Consider the following 14,205-nt stretch of genomic DNA (forward strand, 5'->3'; position numbering starts at 1 on the left):
CCTATCAGAACAGTGGAAACCCTATGAAGCACTGATGAAATCTGTTTGATTCAGTTACCAAAACACAGGGCTGTCCCGATCGTCCTTGACTGTGTAGTACTCCTTATCAGTTTCAATGGCTTTGGTTAGACCAAAGTCCCCAATTTTCACTTGGTGTTCACTCTCAACAAGGACATTTCTTGCTGCTAAGTCACGGTGAACGTATTGCCGAGAACCCAAATAGTCCATCCCCTGAGGGAGAGAAGAAAAGGCAGAGCACATTGCTGAAGGTCAGTTCAGATTGGATTTTGTATATACCACCACTTCATAACAAAAAAATATATATAAATGTCATGTCATTCACATATCACTTTTTTTTGTTTTTACTTCTTTGCAAAAACAGACCAACCTGATTCCAAGAAATACACATTAAAGAAACCATATTAACAAATCAGTTCACTTTCTTAGCAGAGGCTAATTTTCAATCCAAATCATGCAGAACAAAATAAACTCAGTACAATTACTCGAAAGTTTTCCACTTGCAGCCTAATTACAAACCAATTACCCAGGACAGAGTGCCTGATTTTTAAATTTTTACCAGGCTCTTTTTTTTTTTTTCTTTTTACCTTACAAATCTGAACAGCATATTTTAACTGCTGTTTGAGGTTAATTTTGTTCTTATTCTTTGGAAGATACTCCTTAAGACTTCCCGAAGGCAGAAATTCCATGATGAGCTTAATACCATTTCCTCCTGTTTAGAAAAAAGAAACGAAAAAACAAACAAACCATCAGTACAAGGTTGCCAAAGGAAGGAACTGTGGGAGAGTAAAGGGCACAGGATCTGGAGACAGAGGACCTGAATCGCAGGCACGTTGCTTAACCTCGTAGGTGTCAGAGTCTTGGGATCCTCGGCAGTGAACAGGGTGCCTACCCTAGGGTCATCAGCGCTCACTGAGACAACACAGTGTTCTGCGAACCACTAGGCAAATGATGATTTTTAAAAATTATGAGCCACATCATCTCACTACCAATTTTAAAATATAATACATGAGTACTGTACTGGCTTGTAAAAAAGATACACTTATTAGTAAACACTACTTGCCACCTTGACTTAGAAAACTAGAAAATGAAGTACCCTGCTTAGTGTTGGATCAAAAGAACAGGGAAAGGGGAGGAGTGGGCATCAGTTTCATCTGGTCTCTGTACCCTCGTGTGCAAATACCAGGACAGGGGAAGTCCAATCCCCAGTGTGGGTGTAGCAAGAGCCAAGAGAGACAGTGCTGGAATCACCCCCCGCCTGGGGGGAGGCTGGGCAGCTTTCCCGGCAGCTCTGCAGCTGCTGAGGGGTCCGACAGTGCACACTGCTTCAAAGCCCTCGAGCTCCGGGGGCCGTGAGTTAGCACTCAGGCAGCCCAGATTGAGGCCCAGGGCACTGCCTGCTCAGCACTGGCCTTCATGACCCCAGAAAGTCACTCAGTCTTTAAACCAACCCCACTTTGCACAACATACCGTCTTCTGTGCAGATGCCTTTATACTTCACAATGTTCTCATGATAAAGGTTTCTTAAGATTTCAATTTCCTTCTTCAGATCAGCTATGTGGTTCCCTCCGCTCTCAGGCTTCAGGGATTTGACGGCCACCTGCTCCCCTGTATTGTCCCCCTCAGGGTCATACCTGCAGAGTTCGACCTTCCCAAAGTGGCCCTGGAGGGAAAGATGCACATGCTTGATCAGAGAAGCCCCGGCCTGGGCCAGCAGGACACACTTCAGAGATGAGCCTTGCTCCTTGTGCTGCTCCCCGAAGGCGGGGGTGCACGCACAGTCTGACCTTGCAGGTAGCAAGCTCCTACCTGGGCTCTTCTTCCCCACTTGGCTTACATGCCATCCCTTCTTCTATTACTGAGCTAAGACAAGAAAAGGATCAAGTGACTGGTGAACCAACACATCAATCCCAATTTCCACGAAAGTGTAACCCAAAAGGAAATGGAGGTTATTTCTGGACATGCAGGACAACCCTGGCATTCTTTGACAGCCCTGGGTCCATGCTACAGGAGGTACCACAATGTGGCTACAAAGAGCAAGGCATGAGGAGTCTTTAGAAGACGTGGATTAGACCCCAGCTAAGCCACCTGCTAGTGATTCGAGCCTGGTCACCCAGTCTTCCGAGCTGGCTCCAGAGGTGCTCAATGTATACGGTGGTAATAAACCCTTGGGGCTGCTGTGAGGAAGCGGGAACACTGTGCCTGCAGAATGCCCAGCACTCGGCCTTGGCACATGGTGGGTACTCAAGGGGGCACAGCCTTTATTAACTACAGAAAATCTGTATAAAGATGCAAATTCCAGTAGCTTCTCTAGTCACATTTACTGTCAGGAAACTGCCATTCAAGGTCCCGAGGAAAAGCTAAAATTCTATTTTGGTGTTCTGTGAAATAAATCCATCCCTCATTTAAGCAGCCTCACAGGATATGTATTCCCAGAAAAGTGAGAGGTAGGGACGTTTCTATTTCCACTATATCTATATCCATCCCCCATGGATGGATCCCCCCCTTTTCATTCTCTTTGTCCCTTAGAGACCAAGTCTCCCGAGGGAGCTGATCAATGTCCTGTGTGCGTGGACAGGCTGCCACCGTGTGTCAAATGGAAAAACACACAATCCTAAAGAAAACACAGTAAGATGCTTTCTCTTATAAACTTTGACCCAAAATGAGAGAGAATGGAGAGCAGCTTTAGATATCCATAGAGGTGAAGTGGTCAGCAGGGACTCGAGTATAACTTGCCTCTCCCAAGTCACGGATCCTCTTTAAGAACCGCTTTTCAAAATGTGTGGGATCCACTTCAGTTGCTGGCTTTTTTTCTGATACGATGTCTGGATCTAACAGAAGAGAAAAGAAAACATGTTAAAAAGGAGTGATTGCCCCTCACAGGCTCCTTGTTATCCCTCCCTCCCCCAGGCATTGGCTGGTCCTGGTTAAACAGCTCAAGGCAGAGTCTTACTCTGCTCCTCCAGCTTATTGATGTCTCTCATGATGGCTCGGAAGAAGGGTCTCTGGTTGGGGTCGTAGTTCATGCAGCGGGTCATAAGGTCAGCTAGCTCCTTACAAGACGGGGTCACTGGCCTGCACCGGCTTTCATAGAACCTCTCTTTCTGCAAAGAAGAGGACCACATGAAAGAAACCAAAGGAACCGCCCACAAACCTTTTAGCCCCAGGTTAGAAGGAGTTACCTAACAATCCCTAATTTAATTCCCAACAGCTTTGCTTAAAAGGAGATGTCATAAACGTGGGTGCTAATGCTGCCTTTCTCTAGCTGTGGGAAATCTTAGTCCTGGATACTAAAATAATCCGAATTCAAGGAAAACAGGCAGTATATCCCACCCAGTCCCAAATAAGCTGTATTCCAGCAAAGTCATGCAACCTTCTGGAATATGATTTGGCAACATGTGTAGCAAGCTTCAGATTCTTCAAACTCTCATTAATTGCAATTATTGAACGACTCAGAAATAAGTCAGATAGAAACAAAGATTTATGTTTAAAGATATTCCCTGCAGAATTAGATAGAGCATTACAAATTTGAAAACAACCTCAATGCCAAATATAAAATTAGTTAAATAAATCAGAGTTTAATGAAACAATGAACTCTTACATCAAATTAGTAAAAACTGTAAGACTTATTTAATCGTATAGCAAAGTACTCACAACATTAAATGAAAAAATATACAACATTAAATGAAAAAATAACTGTATCTAGCATGGTCCCAAGTTTGTTTAAAAAAGAGAGATATAAACAGACTGGAAGACAATATGCCAAAGTGTTAAATATTAGTTAGGGGTGACCAGAATATAGTGATTAATAATTTCTTTTTTAAAAATAGTTTTCTCTGTTTTCTAAATTCTCATCAACAGGGTTAATACTTTAAAATTCTGAAATGAATAATTGATGCCCTTTTAAAAAAATTAAGTGAATTTGCTACACTTTAGGCTCTGGTCTGTAGCTAACTCTCAAGGGTACTAGTTTCTCTTCTGGTCCCTGTGGGTCCTAGGGTTGGGTGGAGGCAGGCCCCAGAGGAGAGGAGGAAGATGGGTTGGAATTAAGGAGCTGAGAGCTCCCTCTGCCTTGGAGTGTCTCTCACTGTTCCAGGCTCCAGCAGAGCCAGGGGGAAAGGTTGCCCAACCCACCCAAGGGTACCTGGGAGAAGAGACAGACCCTCCTTTATCAAAGGCACAGACCTTTCCTTACACCATCTCCGTATTCTGCTCAGTCCTGGGTACACAGAAGGTGCTCAATAAATACTGACTGACAGCAAAGGGTATGCTGTTTTGTTTCCAAGGAAGTTAAAAATAAAATGACTCCCAGAAGCCCCAGCTGAAGATCCTAAATACAGATCTATGGATGTGACGGTTTCTCTGTTGGTTTTAGCTTAACTCCTCTTTCCCAAGTCCTGCACCATGTTTACCTGGCAAAAGGCTAACAGGTTACAGGTTTTCTCGCCTCTTGGGTATCTCCTCCACGTGCCCCCTCCACTCTGGATCCTCACCGCCACTTCCTGGTTCAGGCCGTGGCCACTGAGAGCCTCAGAGCAAGAGGCCTCTCCTCACTCAGCCTGTCCATCCAACCACCATCCAGATGAGCTGCGCCCAGTCTGGCCTCCGAGCACCTGGCTCCCCACCCAAACCCTTCAGTGTCCCACATCACCCCAGTAAAACTCTGAAGCCTGGCATTCAGGGTCTCTACACAATCCGACCTCAAAGGACCCTTCCCACCTTTTTACCTGTCATTCCTCTCCACACTCCAGGCAAATGAAACCACTCACTGCTCCCTGTAGACAACTGAAATGCCACCCTCCCTTGGATTTTGATCATTCCCTCCCAGCTAAAAGTGATGCCTGCCTCTCTAAACACACAAGACACATCCCAATAATCAAATCAGTGAGTTGGGATCAGTGGTCCTTCACTGTAACTTTCACTACTTTATCCCTTTGGAGTTAGAGCCTCCACTAGCTTTCTGCAAGTGAACATAAGAAAGGGTCAGCCTCGACATTTTGCATTCTAGCTAAGGAAGCCGGGCCTTGGGCCGCCTGCAAGTGTAATGACACTGCCCTACCCAACATGCAGGGCTCTTAAGGTGATGATTTCAGATATTATGTGTGGAATCCTTATCGCTGTTTTAGCCCAACTCTCCTACTACACCCTAAGGTCCTCAAGGGTAGGAAAGGCCTGTGTCTGTTTCATTGTGAACCCCCAGCTTTAACTTAGGACAACGCCTGGTACACAGAAGGAACTCAATAAATATCTGGGTGTTAATTTTGCAATGCTATAGTGATCTATTGAGCACACATTGTGTACCTGGGACTCTACACGCATTATTTACTTAATCTTCACAACAACCGTGCAAAGGAGGTATTATTTATTCCCATTTTACAGATGATGAAACCAAGGCCCAAGGAAATTAAGTAACATTTGCGAGGTCACACAGGCAGTAAGCTTGTGGAGGAGAGTCAAACCCGTGCCCGTCTCCTCCCACAATATGAGGCTTCCTGATAACTCCTGAGACACCCATGAGTGTCCAAGGGGTCCTCACTCAGCTCACACCCTGGAAAGCAACTCACCTCAATCAGTGTCTTGTCTTTCAAGGGGATCTCGCCATTGTAGCAGATTTCCCAGAGTGTGGTTCCAAAGCTCCACTTGTCAGCGGCCACACTCAGGTTCTTGGAGTCTTCAACACACTCAGGAGCGATCCATGGGATTCGTTCTATGCACTCTGGAAAAGACAAGAAACATTTACAGATCAGTTTCTGCAATCACCTGGGGGAGTATATCACTGCCATTGCAGCAAGAACTGGGAGTTAACAAAGAAACTCTTTCAAGTAGTGTTTTCCAAACATGGACCATGGTTGCCCTGGTCCTGCAGGGAGTTTGTTAAAGGGGCGGTTTTCCAGGTCCCATAGCCCTGGCCCTTCCAATGCATCTGTCTGAGTCAGGGCCTGCAGCTGTGTCTGTTTAACACAAACTCCCCAAGAAGGTCGTGTGAGTCAGTCTTTGAAACTTTGGCCTCAGAAACAGCAAAGCACCCCAGGGTGGAAGCCAACACCCTGGGGAGGGAGAACAGGGGGGCACATGGACAAAGGCTTAAGAAAGAGAAGGCTGGGGAGAAGAGGCCGACAGATGCAGAGCGGGCATGGGCTTACCCCCATGCTCTGCATATCACCCTGCAAGGGCCCAGGGGTGCACTGGTATCCCACGTATGACCTACAGGTAGAGTATGACCTGTGCGGCACTGCTTACAGTGTCTCAGCTCCCAGGTCTGCCCTCTCCTTTGGAGTCCTCAACTCATGATGACCTCATTCAAAGAGAAGCTGCAAGACCACAGCAATTGCTAAGGTGCCTCCCCAAACTGCTCACTAACTACAGTGGATTTCTTGTTTTGTTTTGTTTTTAATTTTTATTGGAGTATAGTTGCTTACAGTGGATTTCAACACAAACACAGGTAGGACCCAGGTCCCACTCCTCCTGACACATCTCTGACCACCCCAGACCCTCGACCTCCCCTTGAACAAGGTGCTGCCCCAGCACCTTAAACACAGCTCCTTCATCGCAAGACCAGACCTGCCCCAGCTGAGTTGTGTTTCTCCTACTGCATAGTCAGCTCCTTGAGGGCAGGGACCGACCCTCCCACGCCTGACATCTCCCCTGCCCCCAGGGCTGGGCAGGAGCACAGACGCCTTTTGCAGAAGTGTGCTTTCTAAAATGAGGCAGAACCCCAGCCCAGCCCCCTTCCCTGCTGGCCTGGCCCTGCCTCAGGGTTGGGGGAAGGGGATGGGTGGGGCAGGAGACGGGAGGGAGGGAGGGAGGACACACCTTGCCTGGACAGCACAGTCACGGGGATGCCGGGGTCACTGAGCTTGATGAAGGGGCCGCACTCGCTGTCAGTGCCCTCGCGGGCCAGGAGGAGGTTTTTAGTGCACACGTTCCCGTGGACCAGATCTTTATCCTCCTGCAGAGTGAAAAGGCAGGGCTCAGCAAAGTTGCCCATGGAGCTGCCCTCCTTCCCACGGTCTCTCCTGTTTCCCACAGGTCACAATCCACATTCCCCAGCCCCAGCCAGACCCGGACAGCTTAGCTCTCCCGATGATGATCTGTGTGACTCAGGCACATCATATTACGGTCCCTTTGCTCCAGTTCCCTCATCAGTGAACCAGGGATAACAATGGAGCATGCCTCATAGGGCTTTTGTGAGAATTAAAGTGATTATCAGAGCCTGAAAAACACCTGAACAGCTGAACCATGGTAAGCACTCAATAAATGTGAGCTACTATTGATGCTAATAGTTTCATTCACTCATTCAACAAGTACTGTAATATTTCTACTCTTATCATACACTGCAGTATGGAAGTCAGTCCTCTGAAGTGATAAAAATTTCCCTCTAAGCACGATTCATACGTAAGCACACACAACAGCCCACGATGATGGCTTTCACTAAGCACCAGGCACACCTGTGTTTAGGTGCAGAGCCCAGGCCCTCCAGCCTGCTTGGCTGGTACCTCCTTCCTGCCTCCCCACATTCTGGTTCCTGATGGGGACCACCACAGACATCAGAACATACTTACCAAGTAACTCAGAGCGCTGGCCAGCTGTTTGGCAACTTTGAACTTCCAGGGTGTGGTGAGGACATCACTTTTCCGGTGCATGAAGAGATCCAGGGGCCCCCCCTCCACAAACTCTTCCACCATGATATCTACAAACACAAAAACAGCCACACCTGCAACCTTCTGTCCATCTGGGACAGCACCCTCCCTCATCCCCTTGCGAGAGCTCACTTTAACGGCTGGTACTCCGCCTGGGGGTGCCAATGGTAGAGTGCTTCAGAGTCGGACAGGCCTGGGTTCAAGCCCTGCCTGGAGCTCCTTCTACTCTGACTCTCTGGGCAAAGAACTCAGCTAGCTCACTCACTCCCCACCTCCCGAGTCTAGCACAACGTGGGGCCCAGAGCTGGCAAGAAGTAAACACTCAAGAAATTCGTGAAAAACAGATGGGATCTAGTTCCATGTCCACTATTAACTCAAGCAAGCGACCTGCTCAGTACTTTGAGTTCCCTGATTGCAAAAAGGAAAGCAAGAAGCCTGGGCGACATGAGGAGGGTATCAGCTCCCACTCATCTTCACAGCAACCACGCTCCCTGGCCAGGGCCGACTTCCCCTTCCAAAGAGAATACACTTACTCTCCACGTCTCGTACACAAACGCCGTAGAGGTACACGATGTGTTTATGGGAGACCTGTCTCATCATGCTGGCTGCCTCAAAGAAGGCCTGTGGGAGAAAAGGACAAAGAAATGTCAAGGGCCGGCCTCCACTGGTCTGATCCTAAAGGGGCTCAGCTGAGGGGAAAGTCAGTGGATCCCAGGAAAGGTCACCACTGTCCTCATCCCAAGCCCTGAAACTACTCCCCTGGCCTCAACTACCCAGAGGCACTGCCAAGCCTCAACTGTGAGGGCCATCTAGCTGGGACATAGGACTCATTTAGAAAACCTAATAGGATGCAGAGCCAGGCTGGCGGGAGAGGCTGACTGACAACGTCCCCGTTCGATACGCATGTCCACCACTTCCTCTTCCTTCAAACTTTGGGAAATAACAACGTTTGACACTATATTAGAATAAAAGGAAAACCAAGGCAGCAGATGTCTGTCGAGACTTGGCTTTATCACTCCCTAACAGTTTGTGGGATCCGGGGTAAGTCATTTTACTGCTCTGGGCTTTACTTTCCCAGACGCTGAAGTGACAGCCTGGACTGCATCAGGCACTTTGAGACCATTCAGCTAGAGTCTGGGGCTCCACGGCATTGCCACATGGACCTCTAGGAAGGAAACGGAAGAGAGTGGGACGGACAGGGAGGGACAGGCCCAAAATCAGGGCAAAGGCTCTTCTTAGCCCACTGTGCTCTACTGGCTCCAGAAATGAGGGAGGGGAGAGGGCGGGGTTATGAGGAAGACACTTGCCAGAGAAATGTCCCTGTGGCTGGGGTCTAAGACTTTGAGGATCACTTTTATTCTCTTCTCTTCGGAAGTTCCTTCGTCATCCTTGTAATCCGTGAGGGTCCCAGAGTAGATGTGTGTCCGCGTGCCTCTCCCAAGGTGCTCGCCCTGAAGGAGGAGGCAGGAGGTTAGGGTGACCACCCCCTGGGGCTTCAGTGGTGCCAGAGTCTGGGACGGAGTCCTCAGTGGGAACGCACATCAGCAGGGATGGGGCAACGGCAAAGGGGCCCCAGGAGCTCAAGCCTCTCCAGTGCCTGGTCCTGTCAGGCCTCCAGAGGAAACAAAAAGCTACTTGGCCAAACACAGCTGTGGCACTCCCTGGGCCCCAGGAAACAATCCTCATATTCTCTGAACAGCAACCCGCTATCTACCTCCAAGAACAGCCTGGGGCCGAAACATAACCCTGACCTTTCACAAAACTTCCAAGAGTGCCATCAAAAGCCACCAACATCAGCCCCCACTAGGCCTCCAGAACAGTCTCAGAGAGGACCTCCCTCCCCCCTCCCCCAGGAGGCTCCTGCACTCACAGGCTGGGATACAAAGAGAACAGGCTTGTGAGCCCTACTGCTTGCTGGCCTTTTAACTTAGAGACCTCCTTTCATCACGCTCAATCGGCACCCACTTTCTGTAAACGGGTTAACAATGTACCTGCCTCGTAGGGTTGGTGTAAGAATCAAATGAGGAACTAGGTAGAACAGCTCCTGGAGCACAGTGGGTAGAAGCCAATCCACTGGGCCAGTGCGTTTTGTCTGATCGCCCTCTCACACCTAAACTATTCATTTTCTATCCATCTACCTGATGCATGGGGGCACATGTGCATGCTTTCAAATCAGCGATACAATTTATACGTGCATATGCCCTAGCAATCCCCAGAGGAAGGTGATGTGAAGACAGAGGCAGAGGCTGGAGGGACAGGCCTCAGTTTCCCCACATATGAGAAGGGATAATAAAACCAAATGAGCAGCATAAGAACTAAAAGAGATCATCTGCTCAAGGCCCCGAACATATAATGATCTGTCTCTAAGGCCCTTCCAGCTTACGCTTTAATAATTATGGCTTAAATACTCTTAATATTTGAAAATCAAAACGTGATTCATGAAACTCAGGCACTGTCAAGCTATTGACATTAACCCCACAAAACTTATTATTTGGAGTTCTATTATTCTATTATCCTAGGATCGCCTATAAATGCAGAAAATGCACTGGCTGACTCCCTCAGCTGATTTCTGTCTCCCTCAAGAATGTACACAATCGTTAATTGGGTATATGAATTTGCACAAACACCACCATTTGTCATCTGTCATAGCAGAATGGTGATACATCCGCCCTGTCTACTATATCCTGGCAAGGTCCTGTGACTATTCATTAAAGCTGCATGTGTCATGAAGCGATACATCAAGATTATGGGAAGTTGCGTTCCCAGAACATCCCACAAAAGCCATATGCTTTCAGAATAATTACTCTTCCTCAGAAAGGGTGCTTATTCCAGGGCCAAGTCATGGATGGCACTGTGCTGTCAGGATTCCACAGCAACCCAGAGGCCCCTGCGTGTACCACCTCAGCCTCCCTCCATGCTGCTCCTTCTGCCTTTGTCTAGCGCTTGTTCATCCTCTGCTTTGATGCCACTTCCCCCAGGAAGCCACCGCTGTCCCCCCAAGACTAGGTAGGATGACCATCTGACAGTCCCACATCCTGCCATACTTCCCTACTTAGGGCTTGTCTCCCGGTGGTATAATTATCTGCTTAAGATAGACGAGAGTCTGCCTCGCCCACCGGACTGTGTGCCTGCCGAGGGTGGCAGTCATGCCTGGCATGGGCAACTGCTCAATCACTGTTGGCTAAATGAACGCTGGAGGTGCAGAGGGTGGTAATCTGCCCAGAGGCTCAAGGGCAAGGACAGAAGGAAGACCCCAAGTACATGTCAAGTTCCAGGCAGAAAAGAGGCTGGGGTACTGCGGATCTGCGATTTTAATCTCTGGACACAGCTCTCAAAACCACCCGAGGGACAGAACAGTAAGATCTGGCCCTCAGGCTCTCAGGGAAGCATTTACGTAAGTGAAGCGAGGCACTTGCAGCTGTGGACTTCCACTCCCTCAAAACCTCCCCAACAATTTCAGGGACCGGCTTCAAAAAGTAAATGAACAAGGCAACCCCACGCTTGCCACCCTCCGCCAGGCTCCTCAATGACAGTGAGCCCACGATTTCCCCTCCAACACCTCCAAGGTGGCGCAGCCCCTGCCGGGCAGTAAGCGGCCTATGTGGCTTCCTTCCCTCCCAGGCTGCTGGCACACCGCCTCCTTAGCCTCCCCGGCCCGCGTGTGGCTCTGTGTAAGGGGCTGGGGAGGTGGATGCAGAACAGAAAGTGGGGGTTCCCTGGGCCTCACACCCTAGCAAGGCCCAAGGGCAGCTACGAGGGAAACTGGGCCTGCCTAAGGCTGCAGAATCTGGGCAAAGGCCGGGACACTGGTCTGAGGGATCTGATTCTCAAGACAGTTCTCCTCCAGGGTGCATCTCCTGCTCCCTCACTGTGCTCTGTGTGCCCCCAGCTTTGCTCCTTCTGGAAATGTCATCAGAAAGCCCAGGACTGAAATTCAGAAGTGCTTTTTCACACAGCATGTTTTGGGACAATGAGGGTCATCAGCCCATACTCCCCCGTGGAGACCTGTCAGCATTCCCACCAAGTTCTCCATCTACTTCTACCTGCAGAAGACCAGGCATGGAAGGTCCCTATTACCCTAGATAACCCTACATAACTTGACTAACCCAGCTCTTTCAAGGAGAAAGCCTCTAGGGCGCATCAGCAAGGCCGGGATGGACAGCAGGGAACTGGCTGACCAGCTGTACCTATGAAGGGGAAGTCTTGTTCTTTTCCCACCAGGGTCTCCCCAAACCCGACTTCATCCTCCCCACATTCCCCAGGCTTTTCTGCTGTGGGAAGGCAGGACCAGGGCTGGATCTGCAGCAGTGATTCACCTGCATAATATCTTTCTTGAGGATCCGATCAAAACTCAGCTGGCTCATGGGGTAGACAGGCTGCCACTCCTGGGCTTTCTTGGTGGCCACCAGCAGATTGGAGATTTCTATGGAAGAGAGAGGAGAAGTCTGAGCAGAGCAGCGAAGGTCTAAGGTCCCAGTCGGCCAACATCTGCTGGGCCATGGGCTTGCTGAATACATACCTGTGCATTTGCTAAGTACTTATATTTACTAAGTACTTGATTCCCACCCTCCAGGAGCTCACAGGCTAATAACAGAGCCAATACGAAACAAATAATCAACCAATCAAAATCTGTGCAGCTACTCTTAAAGGGCAGGTACAGGCACTCCAGGGTTGACACAGCAGGATCCATCCCAGTAAAAGAGGTCAGGGGAGGAAATGAAATGTTAAAAGCTGAGAACGGAAACTCCAAGAATGTAGGCCCTGTGTCCATCTTATTTCCTGCTCTACCTCCACAGCCTGGTACACAGTAGGCACTCAATAAATACTTGTTAAATGTGTAAATGAATAATCAGGGTGTGGGCTGAAGGATGAGCGCTAAGGATGGAGGAAGCACTTTGGGAGTGACGGGAACCAAAACTGGGGGGTGAAAAACACAGGTTTTGTGAGGAACAGGGCGGGTGACCCCAAAAGAAGGTCACGCCTGAGCCTCTCTGGGCTCCCAGCAGCACCTGACAACAAGGAGGCACTTACTAAATCCTGGCTGAATGTACAGATTTTGAGCAGACCATCCCCCAGATTCTACTGATTCAAACAGCAAACCAAACCCATTACAAAATCTGCCGAGCAGAGTCAGCACAGGTGGCTAACTGGGAATTTATAATCCACGGAAGCTGCCTTCCCACCATGGAGCCACTGCAAGCTCCAAGGCTATCATGAGGGAAGAAAGCACCTTCCAGATTCGAACTAGTAGTGCGAGTATTCTAGGAGCCCCTGAAGGTTCTTATGTGTTCATTCACTAGCTGTCCCTACAGTGAGCCAAGTGACTCAAATCCTCACTACCCTGCAAGGCAGGGTTTTTCTTTTGTTTTTTTCAGCTCATATTTTCTGACTGCTTTCTCTGTGCCAGGCACTGTCCTAAAGAGCTTTATACACATTAGCTCCTTTGTCCTTATGACAATCCTATGAGATACACTTATCCCCTTTTATAGATCAGAAAAACAGATTCAGAGCCATTAAACCATTTGCCCACAGTCAGGCTTAGGATTCATGCTGCATTCAGGGCTGGCTCCAGTCTCTTACCTCCACAGACAGCATGCCTGGCCCTAGTGGGGGGTACAAATCTGGGAGCCAAAAACTGGTTCCGATACAGACTCCCTTGTTATCATATCCTGGTACTCCCTTTTTCAGAGTCTCCTCTCTTTCATTCTGTTATCCTGACTCCACCCTGTTACCTGGGTAAAATCAGGTTCAAACAGGCAACTCAGGACTGCCCTGCTGGAGAAAAGACATCAAGAAAGGGTCACTTGAATGGTGCCCGCAGGGAAGGGTCTGGGCAACAGAGCCATCGAGGAAATCAGGAGGATGGGAACAGGGACCATTTATGGGCTGATTATTTGCATGGCCACTTCAGGAAACATGGCACTAGGGTCAACTGTGTGAGCGGGGAAAGCTGTTAAACCTCCATGAAATCTGTTTCCTCACTAGAAAAATGGGGGACACAGTCATGCCCCTTGTTGGACTGCTGTGAGGGATAAACGAGATGACGCACGTGAAGGGCTCACTTCAGTCCCTGGTGTGAGGTGACTGCCCCATAACCAGCAGCCACTGTGACTGTGACCAGTGTTACATCTGTTAGCACCGTCATCCTTGCCGTACCAGCCAGTTCCTGAAGCCTTGGCAATAATCTACAGCAGTCCTCAGTGTCAGAGCTGGACAGTGTAGAAATCAAGCTCCAAGCTTGACTCCATGAATGAGGACATGAGAGGATCAGTGGCAACTGGTCAGTAGGTCCTGTGGGCCTCTATCTCCTTCTTAACATGGTCACCCTCAGATTTGGAGAACGGCAGTGGGGCTGGGCAATGCACAAGAGATGTGGACTTTCTTGACTGTCACACCCACTCTGAGTGGCCACCTCCTTTTTATTTATTCCATGAGGAGTTTCTTGGTTGCATTTTCAAGTGTGAAACCCAGGTTGGGGTCCGGCCATCAGAAGCCTGTGCTCAGAAGGGCCGAGGCACTGAGGAACCCAAAATGGCATTCCCTTTAG

General features: G+C 49.0%; 1 protein-coding gene across 2 annotated transcripts in view; it reads right to left on the reverse strand.

Annotated features, from left to right (window-relative positions):
* JAK1 (Janus kinase 1) overlaps positions 1-14,205 on the reverse strand; it is a 144,041-nt gene that overhangs the window by 4,268 nt on the left and 125,568 nt on the right. For both annotated transcript variants that reach the window (XM_059924029.1, XM_059924036.1), the window contains exons 12-22: positions 11,975-12,081; positions 8,966-9,109; positions 8,192-8,279; positions 7,581-7,708; positions 6,832-6,967; positions 5,583-5,734; positions 2,972-3,122; positions 2,755-2,849; positions 1,489-1,681; positions 606-730; positions 59-231 (exon numbers count right to left, since the gene is read on the reverse strand). In XM_059924029.1, coding sequence (XP_059780012.1) covers positions 59-231; positions 606-730; positions 1,489-1,681; positions 2,755-2,849; positions 2,972-3,122; positions 5,583-5,734; positions 6,832-6,967; positions 7,581-7,708; positions 8,192-8,279; positions 8,966-9,109; positions 11,975-12,081 — 1,492 coding nt within the window. The remainder of the gene's footprint in view (positions 1-58; positions 232-605; positions 731-1,488; positions 1,682-2,754; positions 2,850-2,971; positions 3,123-5,582; positions 5,735-6,831; positions 6,968-7,580; positions 7,709-8,191; positions 8,280-8,965; positions 9,110-11,974; positions 12,082-14,205) is intronic.

Source organism: Balaenoptera ricei, chromosome 1 (assembly GCF_028023285.1).
Source record: "Balaenoptera ricei isolate mBalRic1 chromosome 1, mBalRic1.hap2, whole genome shotgun sequence".
In the NCBI taxonomy this organism is placed as follows: domain Eukaryota; kingdom Metazoa; phylum Chordata; class Mammalia; order Artiodactyla; family Balaenopteridae; genus Balaenoptera; species Balaenoptera ricei.